Here is a 26,177-nt window from a genome sequence, read left to right on the forward strand (position 1 = left end):
GTTGGGGGGGGCGGTAAACCAACACACAGGTTACGGGGGATTTGGATAAGAGAGCGCACGACCAAGCAGTCCGCTGCAGGCAAAGAGGGGGATGCCAGTATTTGAAACCGGAGGTTGTCACGGAAAATTAAGGCAACCCCACCACCAGTTTTGCCATCAGGTCGGTCAGCCCGAAGAATGGAATAAGAAGAAGGAAGGGCCGCCAAGACACTGGGTTGGGAGTCAGGGCGGTACCATGTCTCGGTTAAACACAGTATGTCGGGGCTGTCGCTGTCAAGGAGGTTGAAGATCTCCTGCTGATGCGCGACTGCTGACCTAGTATTTAATAAGGCGTTGGAAGTGCCCGGGTACGGGTGGCTGCTGGGGGGTGTGGACAGGGGGTTGATAGCCTCCAGTGGCGGTGGGAGTCGGGTAATGCCTAGGGCCAAAATATGGGAGGCGGTTGCTGGGTCTACGGGGTAGCTCTTGGATAAGGATAGTAAATGGCTGGGTGAGTATTCCAGAACAAATCGGGCATGATGACAAGCCCCGGGTCCCATGCGGTCACGGACGGCACAGACGGGCTTTCCTTTGGCGCGCCTTTGGCGCGCCTCCGTCGCGCCCGCTGCGCTCCCGGAAGCACATTGCCTTTTGTATCCTGTCCCACCGAGCACTGGACCGCTCACTCACATTGTTTCAGAAATAAGCTTTGTCCGAGTCATTTGGAATCCTTGATTTTGGAAATGGAGTTTGTTGAAATAATGCAGCTGTACATAAGGGTTGGAGTGTAGAACATTACCAGACCCCTGTCTCTTGCCAGACAAAGCCTTAATATTAGCAATGTTAGCCCATTAAATAATGCATTTTCATCTTCTGATATCTCGAGGCACAGTTTAATATATTTGCAATAATCTGTTTATAGCTTGATAATGAAAAGTTACTACACAATGCTGCCGTTCAAATGGGAATCCAATAAATGAACATATTTGGGGATCACTATGTCTAGAATTGTACAACCCATAATTAGTAGCAAATCGTGTTTTCCATAGTGGGCATTGATTTTTCACATTTGATGAAATATCACCTTACATATAATACACAGCTTATTAGAAGCTCAACGTTATCTTTCAAATTCTACGTCTGAAACCAAAAGAAGGGTTCACTTTAAAAGAAAATGATTAATGCACACTTGCCTGAAATTATCATGCTTTTTATATAGGTTTTTATTTTCTTGCTTGAACACAGTCAAAGTCTACATTGGTCTCCAAGACAGTCAAGACCCTTTACTTATACACAAATAGAGGGAAAAACAAACTTTACTAACTGAAATGGATTACCAAATAAAGGGCTACAATCAGCTATTTACTTTGTGAATAACCTTGCACAATACATACCACCTACCAATTGCTGAACAAGCAAAATATAACCCGCTAAAACAAAGCCAAACTGTAGTTCTATCAGCTACAATATCATAAGGTCTTTCTTTTCGCAAACTGCATGAAATTTGAGTGACTCAAGTTTCATAGTTTATAAATTAATGATCAATAATGGTCTTCCTTTATTGTACAAAGATAGAAATGATCGGGAAAATGATCTCATCTACTCCATCTTCTAAACACCTGTTGTAAAGATCTAAAGAGGAGCATCAATATGCAAACAATGTATACGCAAAATAAATGAGAGCCTGCTAGCCACCAAGTAAAATGGACAAGCAGGGTCATTAAATGTCAACAATCATTTCAAATGATGATTACAAATGCCGTATGTGTGGGAAATGTAAAAAAAAAAAAAAAAAAAGTTGATCATTATGATTCCAATGGTTAAAAAACCGAACAGTATTCGAGACTTACAAATGTGCTTCGTCCATCAAAATAGAATCCTTGATTTAGGAAGAGGCCGATAGACCTTAATTAACAAATGCTTCATAAAATTAGCGACAGCATCAATACTTTCTGAGATAAGTTGGCCTGGTATATGATGTCCACTATCTTAGTGGGCACCTTGCATCAGTCCAATCGACCCTTATTGATGGCAGGTTATAAAATCAACCTTATAGAAAGCTATCCTAGTGGTAGCTGTGGAGAGCAGCCTTCAGGCTAAGACTTGGAGACGAGTTAAGCAAGTTGTTTTACCATTTATAATCTCTTGAGTACCAAATGAAAGCACACCACACAAGGTATATATCAAATATATATGTATTTATTCTAAACAAACCCCTCTGCACTCTTTATGAGGTCAGAGGTAAAAGTAAAATACAAGGAACTTAATTAGCATACGGTAAGGTGCACAGTATACGTTTTGCCCTAGGGGCCTCACAAACCATATACTAAAATAGTGATATAAGAACCATGTGAGAGTTAGAAAGCAGGCCTGGGGCCTGTGGAATCGCTGGGGCTTCTAGGAACAACCAAAGGTTAGGATGTAGGAGGCCCACGGGAGACGCGTGCAGTGTCTAAACACAGCCGCGGGTTACCATTGACTTTCTATAGGAAAGGAACAAGTTACAATTTTTTTTTAATTATAAATCTTTTTATTGAACATAAACAACAATACACAAACTGAAAGTGACCATTGTGCCATGGGTATCTGCAAATCATAAGCGGAAAATGTAGACTTCCATCATTACAGAAAATATTAAGGAGTGCGAGAAGTGGGCTCAAGCGACATCCAATTCCTCACGGACAGGATCCAGATCTGGTGGTGTACAGATGTCCCCACGATAAGCATTCCGGACATCCCATATCTATCCCCATTTACGGGGTCTCCCCCTGGCCACATACACAGACCTCTCCCGGAACATGCACCAGCCAAGGTCTTCCATCCATTTCCCAAGCTGAGGAGCTCGGCTAGCGCCCCATAGCTGTGCAATATTACGCTTGGCAATCATGCATGCAAGAGTGACCCACAGCTTACCATGGCTCAAGAGGTCAGAAGGTTCCCAAACATTGAGTAGGCAACGGCGTGCCTCCAGTGTAATCTGTATACCCCACACCTCACTCATTTTCTCATTTCCAATAGTCACGGACCTCCGCGCACTCCCACAAGATATGCATAAACGTTCCAGTCATCCCACAACCTCTGCGACAATCTGCATTCGTAGTAAGCCCCATCCGCAACAACCCGGGGCCCGTAGTGTAGGATCGATGAAGAATCCTAAGCTGCACCAGTCGAAGTCTCATAGGGACCGCTACTACACGAGGGGAAGACACAGCCTCCCCCCAATCTTCCTCATCCAGGACCAAGCCATCAGCAACCCACTGTTCTCTACGTTTCACTAGGAGATCCTCAGCATGATTGACCAGCTTCCTATACACCAGGGAAATCGCCTTGGTAGGGAGGTACCCATCCAACAGTCGGTCCTCTAGCGGAGAGGCCACCGGCGGCTTCACATCACGAGGAATAGCCGCCGCCAGTGCATGCTTGATTTGTAGGTAACGATACCGCTCGCTCTCATTCAGCTGGTGTCTGACCTGTAGTTCCTCGAAAGTTACAATCCCATCCTTACCCCACAAGTCCCGAACCTGCGAAATACCGATTAGATCCCAGCGATCAAATCCCTTCGATTTCCACAAACCACCTAGTCCCTCCGAGTTCCACAAAGGCGTGGCCATTGTTATTCTACCCTCCCATTTAAGAGCATGATTAGCCTCATGCCACACTTGCGTCGCCACCGACGTCGGACCCAGCAGAGGAAACCTACCACGTCTAGCATACAAAACCCTAGTGTACTCACCCCCTGGCAGCTGGCCGCGATTCATGGCAAACCCGGGGTCTACAGACGAGCCATAAATTGCATGGTTAATTGGAGCTAGTTGGGAAGCCCAGTAGTATTTCCTAATGTTAGGCAAACCGATCCCTCCGTCGTACCAGGGTAGCATCAATTTAGAAAGCGCAATCCGTGATTTCCCTCCCCAGAGAAGTTGGCGCTGCAGCGATTCAATCTCGTTGAAGTATGAGGGGGGTACGGGATCGAAGGAATTCTGTAAGGCATACAAAAACCGGGGGAGAGCCATCATCTTAAAAAGAACCGCACAACCTAACAAGGAGAGCGGCAACTCCCTCCATCTTGCCACATCGCAACGCAGCATGGCCAAGGGGGGTCCCAGGTTTGCACTAAACCTCACTTTAGGATCCTTCGATATTTGGATTCCAAGGTAGCGAAAGCTCACAAGTTCAACCTTTACCGGACAATTCGCCGGCACCCTAGGCGGATCACCGCTCATCACGAAGAGGACTGATTTCGCCCAGTTAATGGCAAAGCCAGAGTACCTCCCATAAATTGTTAAGATGTCCAGGAAAACAATCAAGGAATGTCGGGGGGAGATTAAATACATAAGAATGTCATCCGCATAGAGCGAGTTTTTATCCTCCCAGTCCAGTGTCCATCTCAGCCCTTTAATTGATCTGTCCCACCGTACCCAAGCCGCGAGCGGCTCCAGGGCCAAGGCGAACAATGGTGAGAGGGGGCAATCCTGACTGGTGCCCCTCCCCAACTGGAAATCCCAGGACTTATGGTTATTAACCACCACTCGAGCCAGCGGAGCATAATAAAGAAGACGAATCCAACGAATACATTCGGGTCCAAACCCCAGCTTCTCCAACACCGCAAAAAGTTAAGACCACTCTACCCTATCAAAGGCCATAGTGGCGTCCAACTACAGGAGCACTGCCGGTTCGTGAATTCGAGATGCTCCCGCCACTACTCCATGGAGTCGACTGAGGTTTAGAGCAGTATTTCGGCGCGGCATGAAACCAGACTGATCCGGATGAACCAGCGTCGCAATAACCTTCACCAACCGGGTAGCGAGTAACTTGGCCAGCACCTTACGTTCCGCATTCAAGAGGGAAATTGGTCGATAGGAGGGACACTCCAATCGAGGCTTACCCTCCTTATAGATTACAATAATATTAGCGATGCGCTGGTCATAGGGCAATATACCACTGTCTCTACTCTCAACATACATATGTTTCAAAAATGGAGCCAGACGGTCGGCGTGCAATTTATACAATTCTATGGGGATACCGTTCGGGCCCGAGGCCTTCCCGGAGTGAACCCCTCTGATGGCCGCCGCAACCTCGTCATTCGTGAGGGCGGAGTCCAGAAACTCCCTGTGCTCGACGGACATCGGAATATCCCGTATGACCTCCGCGTTATCTTCCACAGTATAGTCCCCGATAGATGTGCAAACCTCCTCTTAATACCTGGCAAACTCGTCCACTATAGTCTGTAGATCCGTCGTGGCACCCGAGCCCGCGATCTGCAGCTCCGGCACCAGACGAGACCCCCAGTCTCCCTTCTCCAACCACGCTATTAGTTTTCCGGCCTTATCACCGTGTTCGTAGATTCTGCTCTGGGTGTTGGCATGCTGCACCTTCGCCCTATCACACGCCAGGTTTTTGTATTAATCTCTGAGAAGGCCGAGGCGGTGTAACGCCCCCGGATCCCCATCAGTGGACACCTCCCTCTCCAAGGCCGACAACTCTGCCTCAATCCTATCGATTTCCGCCCTGCTCTTCTTCTGCCCAGAGATTAGGGAGAGCGCCTCCCCCCCTGACAACAGTTTTATAGGCCTCCCAGAGGGAGCATCCCGAGTCGACCGTCCCCGCATTCTCCTGGAAATAACTATCTGTGACACGCACCAGCTCCTTCTTAGTAGTAGGGTCTCTCAGGCACCATGCGCCAATCGGGGCTATCCTGGCCACGTCACCAAGTCCCATTTTTAGTTGAAGCAAGATCGGTGAATGAACAAGTTACAATTTTAAAGATTAAAGGTCCAAGGAGGTGAACTACGAGATGGAACGCTTTTAGACAAGGACACTTGGAGAGTCCATACCCACAGGAGCACCGGAGTACTCGTGTTACCTCACCCAGGGAAGCCGGGTGCATAGGTGTCTTTTTGTGTTGGGTTTCGTCGTCGATTCCAATGGAGAGCTGCAAAGAAGTGCTGCAGGCGACCAGAGGAAAAGTGTCAGGGTGGATCCAAAGGTGGATCGGAGATGTTAAGAACCTGAAAGCAGAGGAGACAGAGTCTGGGCCACTAGCCAGTGACTTGGGTGGCGATAGGACGATGCCACCAGATGTCGGTGATTTCAGGTGAGAAGGTGATGTTTGTCTCATCAGCCACGTGGTCCAGGAGGCGTAGACGACAACCAGGAGCTGGAAACAAGCTGTCCCACAAAGGATCTAGTTGATTCCGGTGTCGGTATCCTGATTGGACCCAACAAGCCTTGGCAAATGCAACCCACGCAGGATGTCGAGATTGGCTTTGGTGCAGACCAGCAAGGTCCGAGGAACTTTTCCTTTGCAGGCAAGTCGGAGCAAACCTGGAGCAACCAGGAAAGCAAGTTAAATAAAGGATTGGTCTTCTTGGGGGCTCACTAGCCAACGGAATAGGAACCGCGAAGACGCGTCGAGCTGAAATGCACAAAGCGGGCCCACGGGACACTCATGGAGTGTGGGCCTCTGAGCTTCAGTGCAAAAGGTGCTCGGGGCGGGGGCTTCAAGCACCACAATGCACAACTTTGGGATACCTCAGGCAGTCAATGCAGGTAGCAAAATGCAGGATGTCCAGGAGTTCCGGTCCCACGTCTCTCGTGTCGGCCACAGGTCTCAGCTTTGCTGGGAGCGCAGGTCAGCGTCAGAGATGTCTGGAAGTCCTTGTCCTGTGTCGCAGATTCTTTGGGATCCGGCAGGGAGCCTCGAAAATGCAGACTGGCAGAGATGCTGTAGGTGCCTGTTTGAACAGGGTGGTCACTCCTTGACAACAAGGGAGATTTCTTCCGTCTTCCAGTCGAAATGGAATGTCGAAGGTCCAAGATGTATGTTGGAGAGTTTCGTCCAGGGTAATCTAAATTCCTGGGGACTGTGGTTCTATACTCATAGTAAGTTTAGGGGTTGGACTAACTCTAAGGTCCCTCCTATGGGTGGACCTGGGGAGGGGGTGGTTACACCCCTTCCCCTTTGTCCAGTTTCGCGCCAGAGCTGGGGCTCAGTGCCCCAGCAAACGGTTTGAACTGGGAAATGCATGGAGCACCTAGTGTGCCCCAGGCAGTGTCTAAAAAGCATTCACTGAATGCAACCCTCCCTGCCCCAATACACTAACGCCTGTATGGGGAGGTGCCAACATCTCCCTGGACAGGAAACCTATTGTCCAAGCCTCCCCTGCCAGAGTTTCAGCCAGCAGCAGGAGGGCAGACTTGTGTCTGTGGCAGCAGCATCCATTTTGTGTTGCTGGGGCTTTGTCTGACTTTGACTGGGTTTACCAGTAACTACATGTCTTCTCCCTCTAGAAGGGTGGAATGCTACCCCCGCCGCCAGAACTTGCTGGGGTAGTATTCCAAAGTGTTTGCACCTTACACAAAATGTTTCGATAAAGCCAAACCAAAGTTAGCATTAACTGCGAGGATTATAATGCACTTAAGAGTATATGGTATGGCTATATCATAGAACAGCTATAAGGAGATGGTTCCGAAAGCTGCAGAGGGGCTCAGCTCCTGCTACGGCACCCTCTCACATAAAATCAAGCACTCTACCTCCAGGATTGTCGAGGTCCTGCTATAGGAGTGGCTTATAGGTTAATGTGTGTCTATATAGGTATATGGATATAGGTATACTATATCTAAGTAGGGGGTGTTTACACCACCTTACCCAGGCTGGCAGTACAGACCTGTGGTGTCAGTTTGGAAGGCTAACCAGGGGTGGCACAATACATGCTGCATCCCCTGGTAGGCCTAGGGTGCACCTATGCACCCTGGGTACCTATGGTACACTATACAAAGGTGACCCAGCAACCAATCTGGTATGTACCTAAAATACATGGTATCAATTTAGAGAGAGAACAGCTAGGCTGGGGGCCTGATTAGCAGGACCACAACCATACTACAGACGACAAACCAGAGAATCACAGCAAAAAGTGGGGGTAACCATAGGAAGCAGACCCTACTCTCCTACACTTAACATTAAATATGGACCTGTTATTTGGATCTGCATGAATGAAGCATGAATTATTTACACCATTTTTCTTGATAATCTGAGCGAAAGATGTTCTGTAACATTTAAATCGTCAGCGATTTTAGTACGACTTACTAAACTTACTTCTCACTTACAGTGCACACTGTTTGATTAGAGAACAGCTTTGTCACCTACAGTTACTACTATTTTCAGTTTCTCATTAGTAATATTGTTCAGGGTTAAAATGCAGTTCCTCAAATAATTAAAATTTGTTTTATAATATTTAAATGTTGTTTTGTTTGTTAGATTAACGTGTTTAATATGAAATAATCTTAAAAAATTCCTTAGACAGACACTCTTACATTCTGCAATAATAATTTTTAAACATAATATGGGTCTCAATCATGGGGACTTTATAATCTGGCAAGGCGCAGGCTTTCTCCAGGCTGCAAACACGGACGCGGACCCAAGATAAGAGCAAAAAAATTGTTTATTGAGTTGCGGTGCTCCCAGTCATCACGACGCGTTTCGCTCTTCCCAGAGCGCTTGTTCACATGACACAGATTATCACCAGGCATTGGTTTAAATACACTCATCACATGTTTCAATAGGCCTACAATTAGCATAGACATAGAAGAGTTTTCGGCGTCAAAAACTACAGAAAGTATTTCATCATTAGTATCAGGCCCAATGTGGCTTGTATTAAATGTTTGGCGCCCAACAAAGAAAAACAGATGTACTGTTCAGCGTGTGAGTGTAAAAACCGTGTCCCATAAAAATAGTGATAGTGCAATAAACAAAACAGTGTTTTAAAATTCAAGGACTTAAATTAAGTTTCTTCTGAAAGTGCAGCATCAGTCATAATGTTCTTCTTGATTCATAATATGATGCAAAGCGTGGTAAATAAGTCTGCATTGCTAAGGCTTGCCAACACGTGCATGTAATGGAAACGATATGGAGCCCCATATGTTGTAATGTCCATATAATGTTCATGAGCACTGTGGCAGGAGAAAAAGTGCGGTGTGCAAGTTGAACCCACTTCCCAGACGAGGGGTTGATCTCATTATAAAGGGGAAATAATACCGGTCAAATACCTAATCACCCCCTAAATTAAACCAAATAACTGGGCCATCTTTCCTGTTGTTTTGTAGACAATGTGCAAATAACGCATGTATATAAGGCATGATGTTATGTTCTGTCCATATATAACTAACAATCAATGGTAATCAATAAATATACACAGTCATAGGATTCATAAATACGCCAATGGATAAAAACCTTTAAAATGGTTAATTAATGGCTAAAAAAATGAATTCATAATTGATATATCTAAAAACCATCACATATAATATGATTGTTAACAGATGGTAGAGCATAGGACAATTAGTTCATAATTTGTATAAATAACAACCTAAAACTCATAAAACATGCTAAATAATTTGCCAATCCTATAAAAAACCTGTGCATAGTAACAATAAGGCATCTGGTGTTTGTATTATAGACAAGTGTAAAGGTCCTCCGTGGTATTAAGGCCTGAGGGGTGCTTTGTGTTGAGTTCAATTATGTACCGTGTTTCGAGGCGGCGCAATTTGTCCTCTCTATTGCCACCCCGTCTGCTTGCCTGCACACAGTCTATTACATAGTACTTAAGTTCACTACTCTTGGAATTGTGTTTGGCTTTAAAATGTCTCGCAACAGGGTAAGTATTGTCCTGGTTGCTAATTGCTCTTAGGTGCTGCAGAATTATCTTGTGCACAGGAAGCTTAGTGCTTCCTACATAGAGCAAATCGCAAGGGCAAACCAGGACGTAGACGGCATATTCCGTCTTACATGTTAGCATTTTGTTGATCTTATGTTGCCTGCGGTCAAATGGCGAGTGGTAGCAAGTTTTGTTGACTGCTTGTTGGCAGGCTTTACACACCTTGCAGTTGTAGAATGCTGCATGTGTCTGGTACCAAACTGATGATTCCAAGACTTTAGGACTGGTTTTAACCAGTTCATCTTTCATAGACTGCCCTCTACTGTATGTAATGGAAGGCCTTTTGGGGAGATCCCTCCCTATCACTGGGTCACTTAGGATTAATGGCCAGTTCTTACTGATGATGGTTTGTATCGGTTTGTGTTGAGCGCTATATTGCACAATGAATCTGAATTCAGGTGGCTTAGTAGCAATATCCCCACTGTCTGGTAGTGCCTGTGTGTTCCCAACCAGTAATTTGGATCTGTCTTTTTGTTCTGATTTGCAGATAGCTGCATCAATGATCTTATGGGAGTAGCCCCTTTCCAAAAATAAAATCTCAATTTGCTATCCCTCTGGGCATCTTTCAGATCAGTCTCCCTACTGTGTATTCTTTTCAGGCGCAACATCTCGCCATATGGGATGCTGTTAACAAAGTGTTTAATATGTGAGCTCTTTGCATGCAAGGTGGAATTTCCTGCTGTGGTCTTACGGTGCAGTCTGGTTTCTATTCTGCCCTGTTCAATAAAGACCTCAGTGTCCAGGAATGAAATGGATGTTTTACTGACAGTAGCTGTGAATTGGAGATTTAAGTTGTTCCTGTTGAGGTCTTACACAAAGGCTATTCTGCAATAATAATTTTTAAACATAATATGGGTCTCAATCATGGGGACTTTCTTTATGGTGAACAAAATATTGCGAGCTACGAAGAAAATATATATGATCCACAAAAGTTAATTTCACGAACGCTCTCGAGAAATGAACAGGCAAGTAGCAATCTTGTAATCCGATTTATTACACACGTGTGTAATAAATCGGATTACAAGATTGCTGCTTGCCTGTTCATTTGCCGAGAGCGTTCGTTAAATTAACTTTTGTGGATAATATATATATATATAACTTTTTTAGATCATTAATCATACCGGCAGACTTCACCGGAGTGTTCGCCACCTTTAAGCGGGTCCCAGCGCTCCAGGAGGAGCTCTTGTTTGAGATATATATATATATATATATATATATATATATCCATCCTACTAGTTAGGACCTAGTTTCCATAGGAAATCCGCAACATTCTATTGGGAATAACTTTGGCGCCGGTTGATGAATTTCTGCGAATTTCTCAAAGAAGATGGCCTACTCCGCTCCTTCCCTGAAAGTTTTGGGGGGGATTAGTCTAGTGGGGGCTGAGAAAAAAAGGGGGGTCCCAAAACGTGTTTTCCCCATGTTATTTTCCATGGGACAATTAGACACGGCTACAGCCCGAACCGCTGAACAGAATTACACCAAACTTGGCAAAATGGTAGGGACTGGTACGTAGTACGGCCTTTTGTTTAAATGGTGTAAATCCCTCCAGTAGTTGTTGAGAAAATTTAATTTGAAAAAATGTATATATCTATATAAGCTTACTGTAAGCTTACTGTACTCTGTACCTTCCCGAGTACGAGCTGCATTCTGATTGGCTGCCAATGTCTGTCAACACTCCAAAACAGAAATTGTTGGCAGCCATCTTGTACCTCGGTAGACTGAGGCACAGGAAAGCAGAAAAACAAACGTGTAGAACTCAAAAAGGGGGCAGGGTAGAAGCACCCTGACCCCCTAGGCCTGCTCAGGGGGTCCCACAAAGACCCCCCCAGGCTCCCCCAATTTCTTTTTTTTAATCGCGGGGTACGAGTACCGTACGAGTATGGTGCGCCACCCCGTGATTACAAAAAAAAAATAATAAATTTGGGGGGCCTGGGGGGTCTTTGTGGGACCCCTGAGCAGGCCTAGGGGGTCAGGGTGCTTCTACCCTGCTCGCTTTGCTTGTTTTCCACCTTTTTTCACTGCTTTCTTGTGCCTTGGTTCTACCGAGGCACAATATGGCTGCCAACACTTCCTGGTTTGGAGTGTTGACAGACAGTGGCAGCCAATCAGCATGCCTTCAGAAGAAAGCTGCATGCTCATTGGCTGTCAACACTTCTAACCAGGAAGTGTTGGCATCCATCTTGTGCTCGATAAACCGAGGCACAAGAAAGCAGAAAAACAAACGTGAAGAACACAAAAAGGGGGCAGGGTAGATACACCCTGACCCCCTAGGCCTGCCCAGGTGGTCCCACAAGGACAAAAAAGGCCCACATTTTTTTTTCAAAAACCTGGTCTGTTTTTTTAAAAATTACCCCCCGGGGGGACCAAATCGTGGCAGCATAGTGATAAATAAGTGTGGGGGGTCCACACTGCCCCGGGGACCGCCACCACCGGGGCAAAGCAACGCAGCCCCTTGGCGCATACTGGAGGCTCCTGGTGGGCTACTTGGCCCCCAGGGACCCCCAGTATGCAAGGGGAATTAGTTCCTATTCTGCAAACACGCCAGGGGTTGTGCTGCAGAGAGGTGTAAAAAAAGGGTGTGGCCTCATTACACCTCTCTGCAATGCAGCCCCCTGGCGCATACTGCAGGTTCCAGGTGGGCTAGTTGGCCCCCAGGGACCCCCAGTATACAAGGGGAATTAGTTCCCCCTCTGCAAACACGCCCGGGGGCTGCATTGCAGAGAGGTGTAAAAAAGGGTGTGGCCTCATTACACCTCTCTGTAATGCAGCTCCCTGGCTTATACTGGAGGCTCCTGGTGGGCCAGTTGCCCCCCCCAGGGACCCCCAGTATGCAAGGGAAATTAGTTCCTCCTCTGCAAACGCGCCAGGGGTTGCGCTGCAGAGTGTTGTAAAAAGGGGGCGTGCCCTCTGAACACCTGCCTGCAAAAATGTAGTAAATCAGTATAAAAAAAACAACAATTAATACATTTAAAAATTGTCATTTAAATCACCTTCGAAATTCAATGAAAAAACCATAGGTTTCAGGCCTTATATAGTTAGGAATTAGCATTTAAAAAACCTTGCAAATTCACTGAAAAAACCATAGGTTTCAGGCCTTATATAGTTAGGAATTAGCATTTAAAAAACCTTGCAAATTCACTGAAAAAACCATAGGTTTCAGGCCTTATAAAGTTAGGAATTAGCATTTAAAAAACCTTGCAAATTCACTGAAAAAACCATAGGTTTCAGGCCTTATATAGTTAGGAATTAGCATTTAAAAAACCTTTGAAATTCACTGAACAAACCATAGGTTTCAGGCCTTATATAGTTAGGAATTAGCTTTTAAAAAACCTTTGAAATTCACTCAAAAACTATAAGTTTTAGGGGTGTTATAGTTAGCTGGACATTTCACTCATACAAAACCATTGAAATTGCTCCTATATAGTTAGTTGTACTAACTATATTTCCCGCACCCGCAATCCACTGCTGATGATGTCACATATTAGATCATTCATGACATGGTCAGTGACATCACTGAGGACATCTCAAATGACATCACTGATGACATCATCCATTTGACAATCACATACACCTTTTCATACACTATAAAAATCTTCCATCACTCTTTGTAAAATACAGAGTATCATATTTGAATCCATTGTCACATCAATACAAGTATCTAAAAATCCACTCAGTGATTCATAGATGTATACACACATCTAATCACTTCCCTATGGATTCACTCATACATGCTGACAATGAACAATAGAACACTATCAAAAATACTTATACACCTATATCGACATTAAACAACAGCACACATCCTATTCACATATGAAATCATCCTACTCACTTATGCAAACAATGGATCATACTTACATATTTACTTAGCAAAACACTTATACAAACACCACTTCATCTATTCATTTAGATAGTAAGTCATACTTAGTGAATTATAAAATCAATATTACAAGTATACAGTTATCCATACAGTCACTCACACAATCATTGAGTCTCATGTATACTTATTTATATACAACTGACACATACACTGGCTTTTATTTTTCTAGTGTGTTAGACATGTACCATTGAGAAATATATTTGCTCATCAACACACCCATAAAGAGATTCACTCACCCAAACTGATAGAACATGTAGTTTTAACTTCATATATCTACTGAATCAACTATTCACACATCTTTGGAAAGTCACACACCCCCCACCGAACCACACACACTTTCACACTCCCATACAAATACTCAGTTAACTAATCAATAACTAATATATACTTTCACATAGCTAGTAACCAGCTGTAGAATCAATTTACACAACAACTGACAAAGTGATACAGATATTCACACAGTTTAGTCACTATCCACTATATTTAGTGAGACACTATAAATTGGTCAAGTAAACAGTCAATTACACTGCTACTAAATCCTCCATCCAAATATTTATTTATATATATCCACTCATTCTTCAATGCAAATTGCTATATATATATAATGCATATTTAAATAACGAGTGAGTGATAGATACTTTATTGTGCATGGTTATTTAAAACCGTTACAATATAGAAAAAAAGGAAGTTCACTTTATAAAACATAAGTCAAATTTAAACATGTTAAAACAAAAGTTCCGTCCGTAAAACAAAAAGCAAAATGCATGGCGAGATAACAATAACACGATTAAAAGAAACTTAACATCATGTTGAACGGTCAGTTTATCATAAAAGAGTTAAAAAATAGGTCCTTCATTGATGCCGGCCAAAGGGAGGTATAATAAAGTGCCAATTATAATAACAGTTCGGGAAGTCCGTATTGTGTAATAAGTGGTAGCCGATATGTGGGAGAGTCAAAGTGTCACTCTAGTAGTTGGTCAATAGGGGTACCATGGGGTTCATCCTTTAGGCTTTTTACGGTACTAGTAGATTTGTTCGGTTTCCTTCAAAGTTTAAAAGCGGGCCTCTGCTTTTTCAAGAAATTTTACCGTTCTGCAGCTCAGTTGGATATCGTCTCCTTTAAAGCAGGCAAGCACTGCTTGCCTGCAAGTCTGTATCTTGCGATTGTTGAAAAGTGGTCGCAGGAAGACGCGTCGATCTTGGGCGAGCTTGGTGCAGGTAGTGATCAAATGGACTATGTTTTCCTTGCCATTCCCACAAAGACGGCATGTTGTTGGTAAGTGTGGCCGTAACCATGGAGGTGGGTGGGCCGCCGATGGCAGCAGCCCTAGGCGAAATTTCAGGAACTTCTCTTTTATTTTTTTAGTGAAACCTATCTGAAGATAGGTTTGAGGCAAAGACGTAGTGTACGATTGAAGTGTAAGCCAGCCATGAGCCCGCTCTGATAGGGTGGCTTTATCCTGCAATAGTGATTCCTTCCGGACTGTCTTGTTGACCACCTTTTTAAAGACTGCTGTAGAGCATGGAAGTTCCCAGAGTTGCTGTAAGCCAAGGTCCTCAATGGCGGCCTCCAGGTACCGCCTTGCCAAGCATGTTTATTTATTTTGAAGTTCCTTCCACAGGAGGGCATTTAGGGTATTCGGGTCTCCCCTGCTTATTTTATGCCAGGTTTTTATGTACGCTCCCTTGCATGCCAGCTCTTCTTTTTGTAACCCGAACTCTAGTCTCTTTTGGGCGGGCGATGAATACCTTGGGAGGCCGAAGATCATGCGTAGTGCTTTTGCCACAGTCCTATCTATTAAAGGAGCATCCCTCCCTCTCATAGATTCACTGCCATAAGTAATGGCTGGAATTAGCTTGGCCTGTGTCACCTTTATAAGCGGAAGTAAGCTTGGGCCAGAAACCGTGTTTTTTAAGTTTCTGAGGCTTGCTGCAATGATTAGTCCTCTCCTTTTTATGGCTTCGCACTGCGGCATGAAATTTCCCTTGTGGTCAATGATGACCCCCAGATATCGATATTCACAGACCGTTTCTAGCTTTCTAGATGACAAGAGCCAGTTTCGTGTTGGTTTCTTTTTGGAACAGTTGATGCACATGACTTTTGATTTTTCGCGGTAAGCATGTTAGCCGCGGAGTATCTTGAGGTAATGTCCAGCAGCCGCTGGAGGCCAACAGGGGTCCGGCTGATGAGTAACAAGTCATCTGCATAGAATAAATTAGAGATCTGTGAGCCCCCTAGCTTTGGGGCGTGCGAATTGCATTCATTCAACGTAGATAGCTCTCCCATAAAAAGATTAAAAAGTGTTGGGGCAGGGAGGAGCCAAGATGGCGATCGGGATGGCTGCATAAACGCTTGGCTCCGCGAGCCCTCCCGCCCCGCACATATATCCTGGTGATAAACTTGAGCAGTATTTGCTAATCTAAGTAGGTGAAGGAATGCGTTCTCTTACCATCTGCTTTTGAGGCTCCACCGTGCAGTAGACCCGAAGAAATGTCCCCGTCTGTTTGGCGGCCCTCGAGGTGCTGAGACCGGGATCTCGAGTGTGGAGAGTGTCCGGCCGTGATTGCAACACCTGCGGCCTCTGGTTGCGATGGGAAACCGATCGGAGAGAACCTGAGATCTGCGAGCCGGAAGAGGTGATACCAACCCACTCCCAATAGTGGGTTGCCCTGCGGGAGGTGCGGTATAGCTGGGCCAGAGAGAGTCCATGATGCCCAGTTCCCCTTCGGTGTGATACCCGGCCATGTTAACAGCCCCCCCCCCGGGAGCCGGTGGGTGACTCCCGAGAGGCAGCAGGGAGTTTGTTTAGCCTTTTGGTGACTCTCCTTTTTGTTGCCTGCCCCGACTATTGAGATCCCGCTGTGAATCCTGCTGCTCCCGGGGGTCGGACCCGATCCTGAGGTGAGGTGGAGGGGAACGAGAACGCGACGGCTGAAATGGCGGATGATACTTTCTCGCGCACCCCTCATCCGGGCAGAGAAACCGGTGCACAAGAGAATTCCGGGGTTTGGCTACGCGAGAAAACGCCCACGCCCAAACATATACTGGCTGCACTAACAACCCTGCAAACTGCCCTGATCCGGGAGGCCCGAGAATTGGGACGAAGGATGGCCGCCATTGTTGTCCCGCCACCTTGTAGCGGCACGGATCGCTCTCAAGGAGGCGCCGATGTGTCTGCCTCTGCCTCATTGACGTATTCCCCGGATGAGTCTACATTCTCGGAGACGTGGATAGATTTGGTTCATGAGCTTACTGTGGATACACCTGTGGCGCATGTGATTGTCTCATCGGGGCCTTTCTCTGATCGGCGAGTGGATGAACAGCGTCGATACACGGTTTGGGCGGGCCCGTCGGGGTTTCGGCGCTTCCCGCATTGTGTGTTTCCCTTTCCATGTTTGGCGGGACTGTGTTCGGACTCGAGACTGTTGGCGGTGTTGACATTGTCACAATCAGACTTCCGCCATGCATCATCGGCGAACTTTCGGTGGCTGGGATCCTATGGAGCGGCGACACTGCCTGATCCTCCCGGTGCAATCGGACCCTTTGTGCTACTTTGTATCCCGTCTGAGGGATGGTTCAACGTTGGTACTATTGACAGACGAGGCCAGGGGTGAATTTGCTTGGGACATTGAGGTAATCTTCGATGGTTGATGGTGATTTAAGGGGCGCTTAGCGGGGATGTAATTGATTGCGTTATACGTGATTGTTGCTACTTGTACTTCTTCTACCGTTACTGTTTATACGATTTTTGTACACGGTGGTGGGAGGGGCCGGATAACCAGATCGAGGGCCCTTCTCCTGTATTTTTTCTCTTTCTTTTTCTTCTCTGTATTTCGGGTCTCTTATTTAGGGCGACAGGCACGCTGCTGGGGGGGTAGGCCGTAGCCTTCTGCAGGGGTGCAGGTTGGGGGATGGGTTTGTTATTTTGTTCTCTCTTTGTTTCTATGGCCCTTTGCCCTTTTCTTATTTCGATGTTGTCGTCTTCCATGTCTCCCATATTGTGTTTCGCCTTGAGGGGTGGGGCTAGTTCGCCATGATTGCTTTGTGATTATTGCATCTATCCTGATTCATATACCCCGTCTCCTCATTTTATGTACATCGCTGGCGCAAAACCTTTTGCTTTTAGTTAGCTGTCTCAGGGGAGTGTGTGATTATGCGACATTGATTTTCACTTTGTTTTTCGTTATTGCAAAATGAACCGTCTCAGATCCTTATTATCGCATGGTATTTTCATTATATGTCATATCCTGGATGCTATTCTGCCATTGAACTCCGGACCGCTGTATGTTTTTATACCATATTGCTTTTTAACCGATTTGAATAGCGGCCGGCCGGATTGGTTGTAGGCCCATGTTTGTATCTCCGTACTATAACAATAAAGGTCCTTTAAAAAAAAAAAAAAAAAAAAAAGTGTTGGGGCAAGTACACAGCCCTGTTTTACTCGTGTGTGTGTTGGGATCTTTTTTGTAAGATAGCCACCGGTGCCCAGCCTAACTTGCACCCATGTCTCGCTGTGTAGAAGAATTAGTTGGTTTAAAAGCAGCGGAGGAATGTTCAGTTTATGTAACTTTTCCCACAGTAGGTTTCTGTTGACATGATCAAAAGCTGAGCTATAGTCAATATAACACAGGTAGAGTGGATGGTTCGCTTCTAGGGCTGCATCAATTAATAAAAAAGTGCTAGAATATTAGTTGAAGTGCCCATACCTTTACAAAAACCTGTTTGGTTGTATGGGATTGCAGAAACATAAGCTGCCCAAGATGATAATTCTTCTAGGAGCAGACCCGCAAAATATTTTGCCTCATTGTCGTGCAGGGCCACTAGCCGATAGTTTTTTGGGTTGCTTTGGTCTCCCTTTTTAAAGATAGGAGAAATAATGGCTCCCCTCCATGATGATGGAATTAATGAAGTCTGTAGAATCTTAACGAACATTGGTTTAAGGGCGGCTGCCCAATAATCTGGATCTTGCTTGAACAGTATGGGGGGGGTATCCCGTTTGGTCCCAGGGCCCCCTCGCGTCTTCCCTTTGAGATTCTGTTACAGATCAGTGCACACTTAATTACAATTGCCTGGTCTTGCTGCTGGATGTCGAGGCATTCACGGCGTGATGTTAATCGATCCTCTGTGTCATTTGTGAGTTTGAGCATTCCTTGGATGTTAGTGTCAATACAATTGAAGTGCGAGCTAAGAAAGGTTACCCAGTCATCTTCTAGAACATGGAAATTGATACCTTGACTCCGCACCATAGACAAATTGTTGATCTTTCTCCAGAATTGGGCGCTGTTGTTAGATTTGGCGTTGTGTAAGAGTTTGGCCCACAGGGACTCTTCTGCTTCACGCTCAAGTCGCCAGACCAGCCTCCTGTGGTCACGTTTTAACAACCTCAGTTCATCCTTGGCAGCAGGGTCTATCCTTGCCCTTCGTAACTTTTGGCCAATAAGAGTTTTTAGATTTTTTAGATGAACGTTGTTTGTAAAGGTGTAATTGTGATACCGCGTTTGATTTGCAGCATTGCACCCTCCTTCGAGCTGATTTTTCCTCTGTCTTTTTCCCATATTATTGCGTAATGTTTCTGCAAATTTCTCCCAGCCGACGATTGGGTCGGTTGTTTCATTTTGGGCTTCGCCAAGTACTTGCTTGGAGTAGAGCAGGAAGCCCGGAGGATCATCTGTTCTGCACTTTAACCGCATGTCATTTCCTGTGTAAACTAGTTCATGCCCAATAGCACATTCTGGTCTTAGTATTGTAAAGGCCTCTAGTGTCACTTCTTGTGGTAAGTGATCGCTGTAGTCAAGTAAACCGATGTGGAAATCAGTTGTCGATTGAAACAAATTACCAGAGAGGAAGGTGAAATCAATTGTTGAACTGATCGTTGTACTAAGAAATGTTGCCGCTTGGGGACGATCCCCTGGGAATCTCCTATTGAGCGCTCGAAGACCCAGTTCTTCAAGTGTTGCTAACAGTCGCTGCGCTGCTTTTGTGCTTCTTCCCCCTGAGGAGTTGTCCTGAGAATATTGTTCCAATGCAAATGGATCCTCATCAGTACTGACTTCTGTGACCGTTTCATTGAGCACGTTCTGATTAAAGTCGCCACTAACAATCAGACTATTTGTATTCTCTGCAGTTAATAACTTTATGAGCTCTTCTTTCAATTGATGGGATACTTGCTTCTTGCCTCGGGGATATAGGTAAAGGTTTATTAGAATTATTTCCTCTATCTTTGCTTGATCTCGAGTGGAGATTCGTAGTGCTTTCATTGCGTTCGGAGGGTCTAAATTGTATGGTAGCGGCACAACTGTTAGCGTGCTTCTTAATGAACTATAAGTAACAAGACCTCCTTTTTTGTGGCCAAATCTTGCGGACTGGGTTGGAGGGATGAAGTTTTGGGTAAAGCCTGGAAGTGATGGCGGAGAGTCTGACCAAGTTTCTTACAGCGATATGAGGTCAAAGCTTTGCAAGTAAAGTTTTAGTTCCAGGTCCATAAGCTTATCCCCTAGGCCGTTGATATTCCAGGAGCAGAATTTAAAATGTTGTGGTTTCCCAATTACGGATTTGTCATGTCAGTGTTTTTCCGGTTTGTTGTTTATGGTCCTGGACACCCATGTCCAGTCTAGAATAGTTGCCTCTTTCGGAGCATATTGTTTTCTTACCCCTTGTATTTTTATTTCTAGACTGTCCGGGGGTTTGCTGCGAGCCCCTCGCAGTACAGAGAGCGGCTGAGGATCCTGGTTAGCCTGATTTTGCGCATTTAAATAACGAAGCAAACCACATTCACTGGATGAGGTCATCAGTGATGTCATCAATGATGTCATTTGAGAGGTCATCAGTGAGTGATGTCACTGACCATGTCATGAATGATCTAATATGTGACATCATCAGCAGTGGATTGCGGGTGCGCAAAATATAGTTGGTACAACTAACTATGTAGGAGCAATTTCAATGGTTTTGTATGAGTGAAATGTCCAGCTAACTATAACACCCCTAAAACTTATAGTTTTTTGAGTGAATTTCAAAGGTTTTTTAAAAGCTAATTCCTAACTATATAAGGCCTGAAACCTATGGTTTGTTCAGTGAATATATATATATATATATATATACCGAACCACACACACTTTCACACTCCCATACAAATACTCAGTTAACTAATCAATTACTAATATAGACTTTCACATAGCTAGCAACCAACTGTAGAATCAGTTTACACAACAACTGACAAAGTGATACTGATATTCACACAGTTTAGTCACTATCCACTATATTTAGTGAGACATTATAAATTGGTCAAGTAAACAGTCAATTACACTGCTACTAAATCCTCCATCCAAATATTTATTTATATATATCCACTTATTCTTCAATGCAAATTGCTATATATATAATGCATATTTAAATAACGAAGCAAACCACATTCACTGGATGATGTCATCAGTGATGTCATTTGAGATGTCATCAGTGATGTCACTGACCATGTCATGAATGATCTAATATGTGACATCATCAGCAGTGGATTGCGGGTGCGCGAAATATAGTTAGTACAACTAACTATAAAGGAGCAATTTCAATGGTTTTGTATGAGTAAAATGTCCAGCTAACTATAACACCACTAAAACTTATAGTTTTTGGAGTGAATTTCAAAGGTTTTTTAAAAGCTAATTCCTAACTATATAACTCCTGAAACCTATGTTTTTTTCAGTGAATATATATCAGAATATGCCTAACAAAAGACAGGCTCAAGATATCAGATGAAATCACTTGCCTTACAAAAAATATTAAAGTGAAAAATAGATGGATGCCTTTGGTATCTATATATTTAGTAAGCTTTGAAATGATAAGTTTGAGCTTTTTATGAGAAATCCTACATATGAGTAAAAGCAATTATTTTACAACTGGATACCAACCAACAACACATAACCACCAACCAGAATAAACCTAAATCTACAACAGCTGGATAATTCACCTTTACATTGAGAAACAACACAGGGATCAAGTTTCTCATTCTTCTTTTGTACAAGAAGACACTCCACTCGATGATACTCCACTCTACTCTACTTCACCCTACTCGACTCAAACACTCTACTCCACACTAGGACAGTCTACAACACCCTAATCCACTGTGCAACAGACCAGACTACTGTTTCAGTCTACGATACTTGACTCCACTATATGAGACTGCCACTACACTAGATAACACTTTACTACACTGTATGATACACCACTCCACTCTATTCCACTCGACAATACTCAAATCTACAACAATAGATTTTACAACACTTACATACATAATTCTTACTCGATGGCTTTTTATGCAGCATTTATAGCATGGTTCTTGGAGTTATATGGTTAAGAAGTAGTGGTAATTTACCTTGCACTGCCAAGATTGCTCCCATTTTCCCCACTGGACATGCCACACCAGGACTGCATTCCACCCTCTTGCTCTACATACGTTCCAAGACCCAAGGTTATGCACACTCGCATTCAACAGCACGCATTCAACAGCAGAGAAACTCAGTACATACTGGAGGTACCGGTTGCCCTTATTATGTGGAACTCCCACAAGTCCCTTGTAATGCCATCCTTTTTACTCGCAAAAAACACAGTTGATGGACAGAATGTAGAACAATGTCATACATTCACCCCAGTACAAGGATCTGGACCTAAATCCATCCTTTTTACTCGGCAGGACCACCTAGTAAGGAAGGTGCACAGGTGCTCCTATTATCCAGCAATGACAACCCCAAGACATTCCTGATCATAAAACATTCAGATGCGACACGTACATGTGTGTTTTCATTTGATCCGTTTTTTATCGTGATTTATGTAGAGATTGGTTGCAGTTACAAGTACCCTAAAAGAAAAATGTTGTCAAATCATAGTTAATTATTTTACCAGTTACAAAACAGAAGGGGAAAATTTTTTACCTCATCCACTCCATATAAGAAGGAAAGTTCCTGGCCATATCGATGTATACACTGTCCGAAGTCCAAGAGGTCAAGGCCAGTAAACTTCACGCCCCGGAATTTCGGATTTAAAACACCTTTGTTTGAGCTGCGTTTTTTCATCTCATCCAAAATATCTTCCACGCGGACTGTCGGGGAACAAAACCAAATATACAGAGCTCCTTTTGGGCTTGCCTATTATCAGTATCAAACTTGCAAGAGCGTACGCACCCCACACAGTCTCCCTTTCCAGTACGCTCGTATAGCCCCATATCAGGCCCCACCTAGCAAAGAAACCATAACAGAGTCCCTAGCTTGCCCCTAAAAGCCTCAACTCTGCCAGGGACAGCCCATCACAAAACTTTTCAATGCTACATTAACCAATACTCCAGTTCGCTGAGGCAATTCTAGAGGAGTCCGGATGGCACCAAGGGAGATGTGGGTCAGACACAAACTTCCCAAATCATCCAGTCTACCAGTTGCAGCAGTGTTAAAGTTATGGCCTGCTGCAGTCACCCTGCAGATTCTCAGGCCTGATACTGGCCAGCATGTGTTCTCAGCCTCGCCCTGGTGCCCGACTGAATGCCTTGACCTGATTCTCAAACCTAACACAAAGCATCAGTCAGTCATGCCCCAGCTGAGGCCTAATACTGTTACTAACCCCAGGTCCCAAGTACTTAGCATTCGCTCGTTACCCCACCCAACCTTTATCCCTGTATTCACATCCAACCGAGAGGTAAACTAGACCCATCTCAGAAGTCCTCAATCATCCGTGCTGTTTTCACTTTGACTCACACCCTGTTTAGACATATCTGGGCACCGCCCCCCCTCAGATGCAATGCTTACAGTTCAATCCAGTGAGGCTTGGAATGTGGTAGTAGTAAAAAGGAACTTCGGGGGCTGCCGATGCCACTTCATTCAAGTAAGCGACGAGTGCACCTGCAAGAATAGGTGAAAGTCAACAGGGAAAATCATGCTTTTTTCTTATCCTTTTTCACTGTGTGTTTAAGATGAACTCCATTCACAAAAACCTCCCAAATGTGAATGATTCAAACATAGTAGATTGGTATTCACTAGTCTAGTGCCAGCTCTACTGCCAGAGCCGCTCTTGGGCTATTGCTATCACTTACTGTCCAGCAGTGGCCATTTAAAAGACAATCCCACGCTGGTCTAAACCTTGAACCCACTTTCTCAAAAGTCAAAATGGTCAGGCCCTGGCATTTGACGGGTGAAAGCGCTTTTCAATTATCTTTGTTCCTCTTAGCCATTTCTGAAGGCTGCAGTTGAGCTTGGGCTGGCTACCTCAGTGCTTATTGTAGCCTGCGTGCGATACCTTTGTGCCCACTCCTACCAGCCATGGACCCACTTGCCAAAAAGTCAGCAGAAGCATTATTTATTCGGCCACAAATTTGATTAAATAATTTCGGTATCAAAACAAGTTTCAGTCAGACTAATACTGGTGTCCCTAGTGCTGCAAATATCTGCAACTGAAGGAATGATCAAAAGATTCACAAGTTTTTAACCATTCACAATGGAGTCCCTCAGTCTCCTTCGTATGCAATTGTGTGTAATCCTCAGGATACTTAGACCACAATCACACAGTGGAACTTGAGGGTGCTCTCACCCTGATTGCACTGTAAGAGATGAAGTGGTGTGTCCCAAGTAGTTCTATGGGAATATGACTCGTTATTTCGCAAGCAATTAGTTCGCATGCCATTACTACGCTTTTTTCTTAGCAAAAAACGTTACTACGCAAGTTTTTAGTTCGCATACCATTACATTGAAAGTGTTAATGTATGCGAACTAAAAACTTGCCTAGTAATAATAAAACCCAACTCTACATACAAATACACTACATATCCCAAAGTTAAAAACACTACCAAAACCCCCAAAAATACACTACCCTACACTACTAAAACACCACTACACTACCATAAACACTAAATCACTACCCCCTGCACAACACTGCCCTTAGCCCCAGTCCTGTCCCTACTCCCAAACACTACCCTGCATGACCCCCGACACTACCATAAACCCTACAATAGTACCCTACACAAACACTACTACACTACCCTAAAACACTACCCCCAGCACAACCCTACCCCTACTCCCAGTCCGTCCCCTTCACTTAAACACTACCATTTACAACCCCCAACACTACCCTAACACTACCCTACACAAACACTACTACACTACCCTTAATCCTAAAACACTACCCCAGCACGACCATGCCCCTACCCCCAGTCCATCCCCTGCACTGAAACACTACCCTGCACAATCCCCCAACACTACCCTAAACCCTAAAATACGACCCTACACTACACAAACAACTACACTACCCTAAACCCTAAAACACTACCCCCAGCACGACCCTACCCCTACTCCCAGTCCGTCCCCTTCACTTAAACACTACCCTGCATGACCCCCCAACACTACCCAAAACCCTAAAACAGTACCCTACACTACACAAACACTACTACACTCCCCTTAATCCTAAAACGCTACCCCAGCACGGTCATGCCCCTAACCCCAGTCCATCTTCTACACTGAAACACTACCCTGAATAACCCCCGACACAACCCTAAACTCTAAAATACTACCCTACACTACAACACTACTCTAAACTCTTAAAACACCACCCTAAGCACGACCCTGCCTGTTGTGTCCTCACATGCTCTTTCTCTTGCGCGTACTCGCGCGTGTTCTCTCTTTCACGCGCCTTATATTTATTTAAATGTAGTCATGGCACGATCTATTTTCATGCCGTTTAACATATGTTTACAGTTTGTCAGTTGATGTATGCTGACAGGTGCCACAGGATGTGTTACTAGTGGTGCTTCCTTTTTATGCGAATAAACCCATCTTATAACCTAATTACGAGTGATCATCTATCCTACAATTTGGCGACGAGGATGGGATACTTTACCTCTGCATGCAAGAGAAGTGTGGGGAATAAGATTAACCAAAAAGTTAAATGCATTGAACAAAGTGATAACAGTGAGGACGATGCTTTCTCTAATGATTCAAATAATTGTTCATTCGTTAAAGAGTCCAATATAGTTGTTTTGAATGTTGACAGTTCCATGATTAAGAAGAAACCACTATGTGATATGGTTATTGGGGGCGTCAAAATTAACATGTTTGCTGACTCTGGTTCACCATATTCTATCGTATGTGAATCTGTATGGAAAAAATTGTTTGTTAATAGATTAGGTAGTCATTTAGAGAAGAGTGATATTAGTCCTGAAGGATACTCAGGAGGGAGAATAGATATTTTAGGATTTAGAACACTTGTTTTCAGGTTTAAAAATAGAAAATGCATTGCTAAACTTTATATCTCTAAGAAAGGTCCTTCAGTTCTTAGCTGGTTCGATCAGGGAAAACTTGATATCATTCTGAATCCTAATAGTCCTAATCCTGTAATGTTAGTAGATGAGCAGAATGGTATTTCTTCTTTGATGTTAAACAAATTTCCAAATGTTTTTCAAAAGAACATTGGAAAACTATCCAGTTTTAAACATGAGATTCGCTTGAAAGAAAATGCATGTCCTAAAATACATAAGGCACGTAATATTCCTTTTGCTGTTCGTGATGAAGTAAAGAATGAGTTAGATGCATTAGTCAAAGAGGGAATAATAGAGAGAATTGAGTCATCGGAATGGGTTTCT

At 44.3% G+C, this 26,177-nt stretch overlaps 1 protein-coding gene across 2 annotated transcripts in view; it reads right to left on the reverse strand.

Annotated features, from left to right (window-relative positions):
* The window catches only part of NPL (N-acetylneuraminate pyruvate lyase), a 197,236-nt gene that overhangs the window by 12,959 nt on the left and 158,100 nt on the right, over positions 1–26,177 (reverse strand). For both annotated transcript variants that reach the window (XM_078643292.1, XM_078643298.1), the window contains 2 exons: positions 23,356–23,448; positions 22,492–22,658 (listed from right to left, as the gene is read on the reverse strand). In XM_078643292.1, coding sequence (XP_078499418.1) covers positions 22,492–22,658; positions 23,356–23,448 — 260 coding nt within the window. The remainder of the gene's footprint in view (positions 1–22,491; positions 22,659–23,355; positions 23,449–26,177) is intronic.

The sequence above is a fragment of the Lissotriton helveticus genome, chromosome 1_1, assembly GCF_964261635.1.
Source record: "Lissotriton helveticus chromosome 1_1, aLisHel1.1, whole genome shotgun sequence".
Taxonomy (NCBI): domain Eukaryota; kingdom Metazoa; phylum Chordata; class Amphibia; order Caudata; family Salamandridae; genus Lissotriton; species Lissotriton helveticus.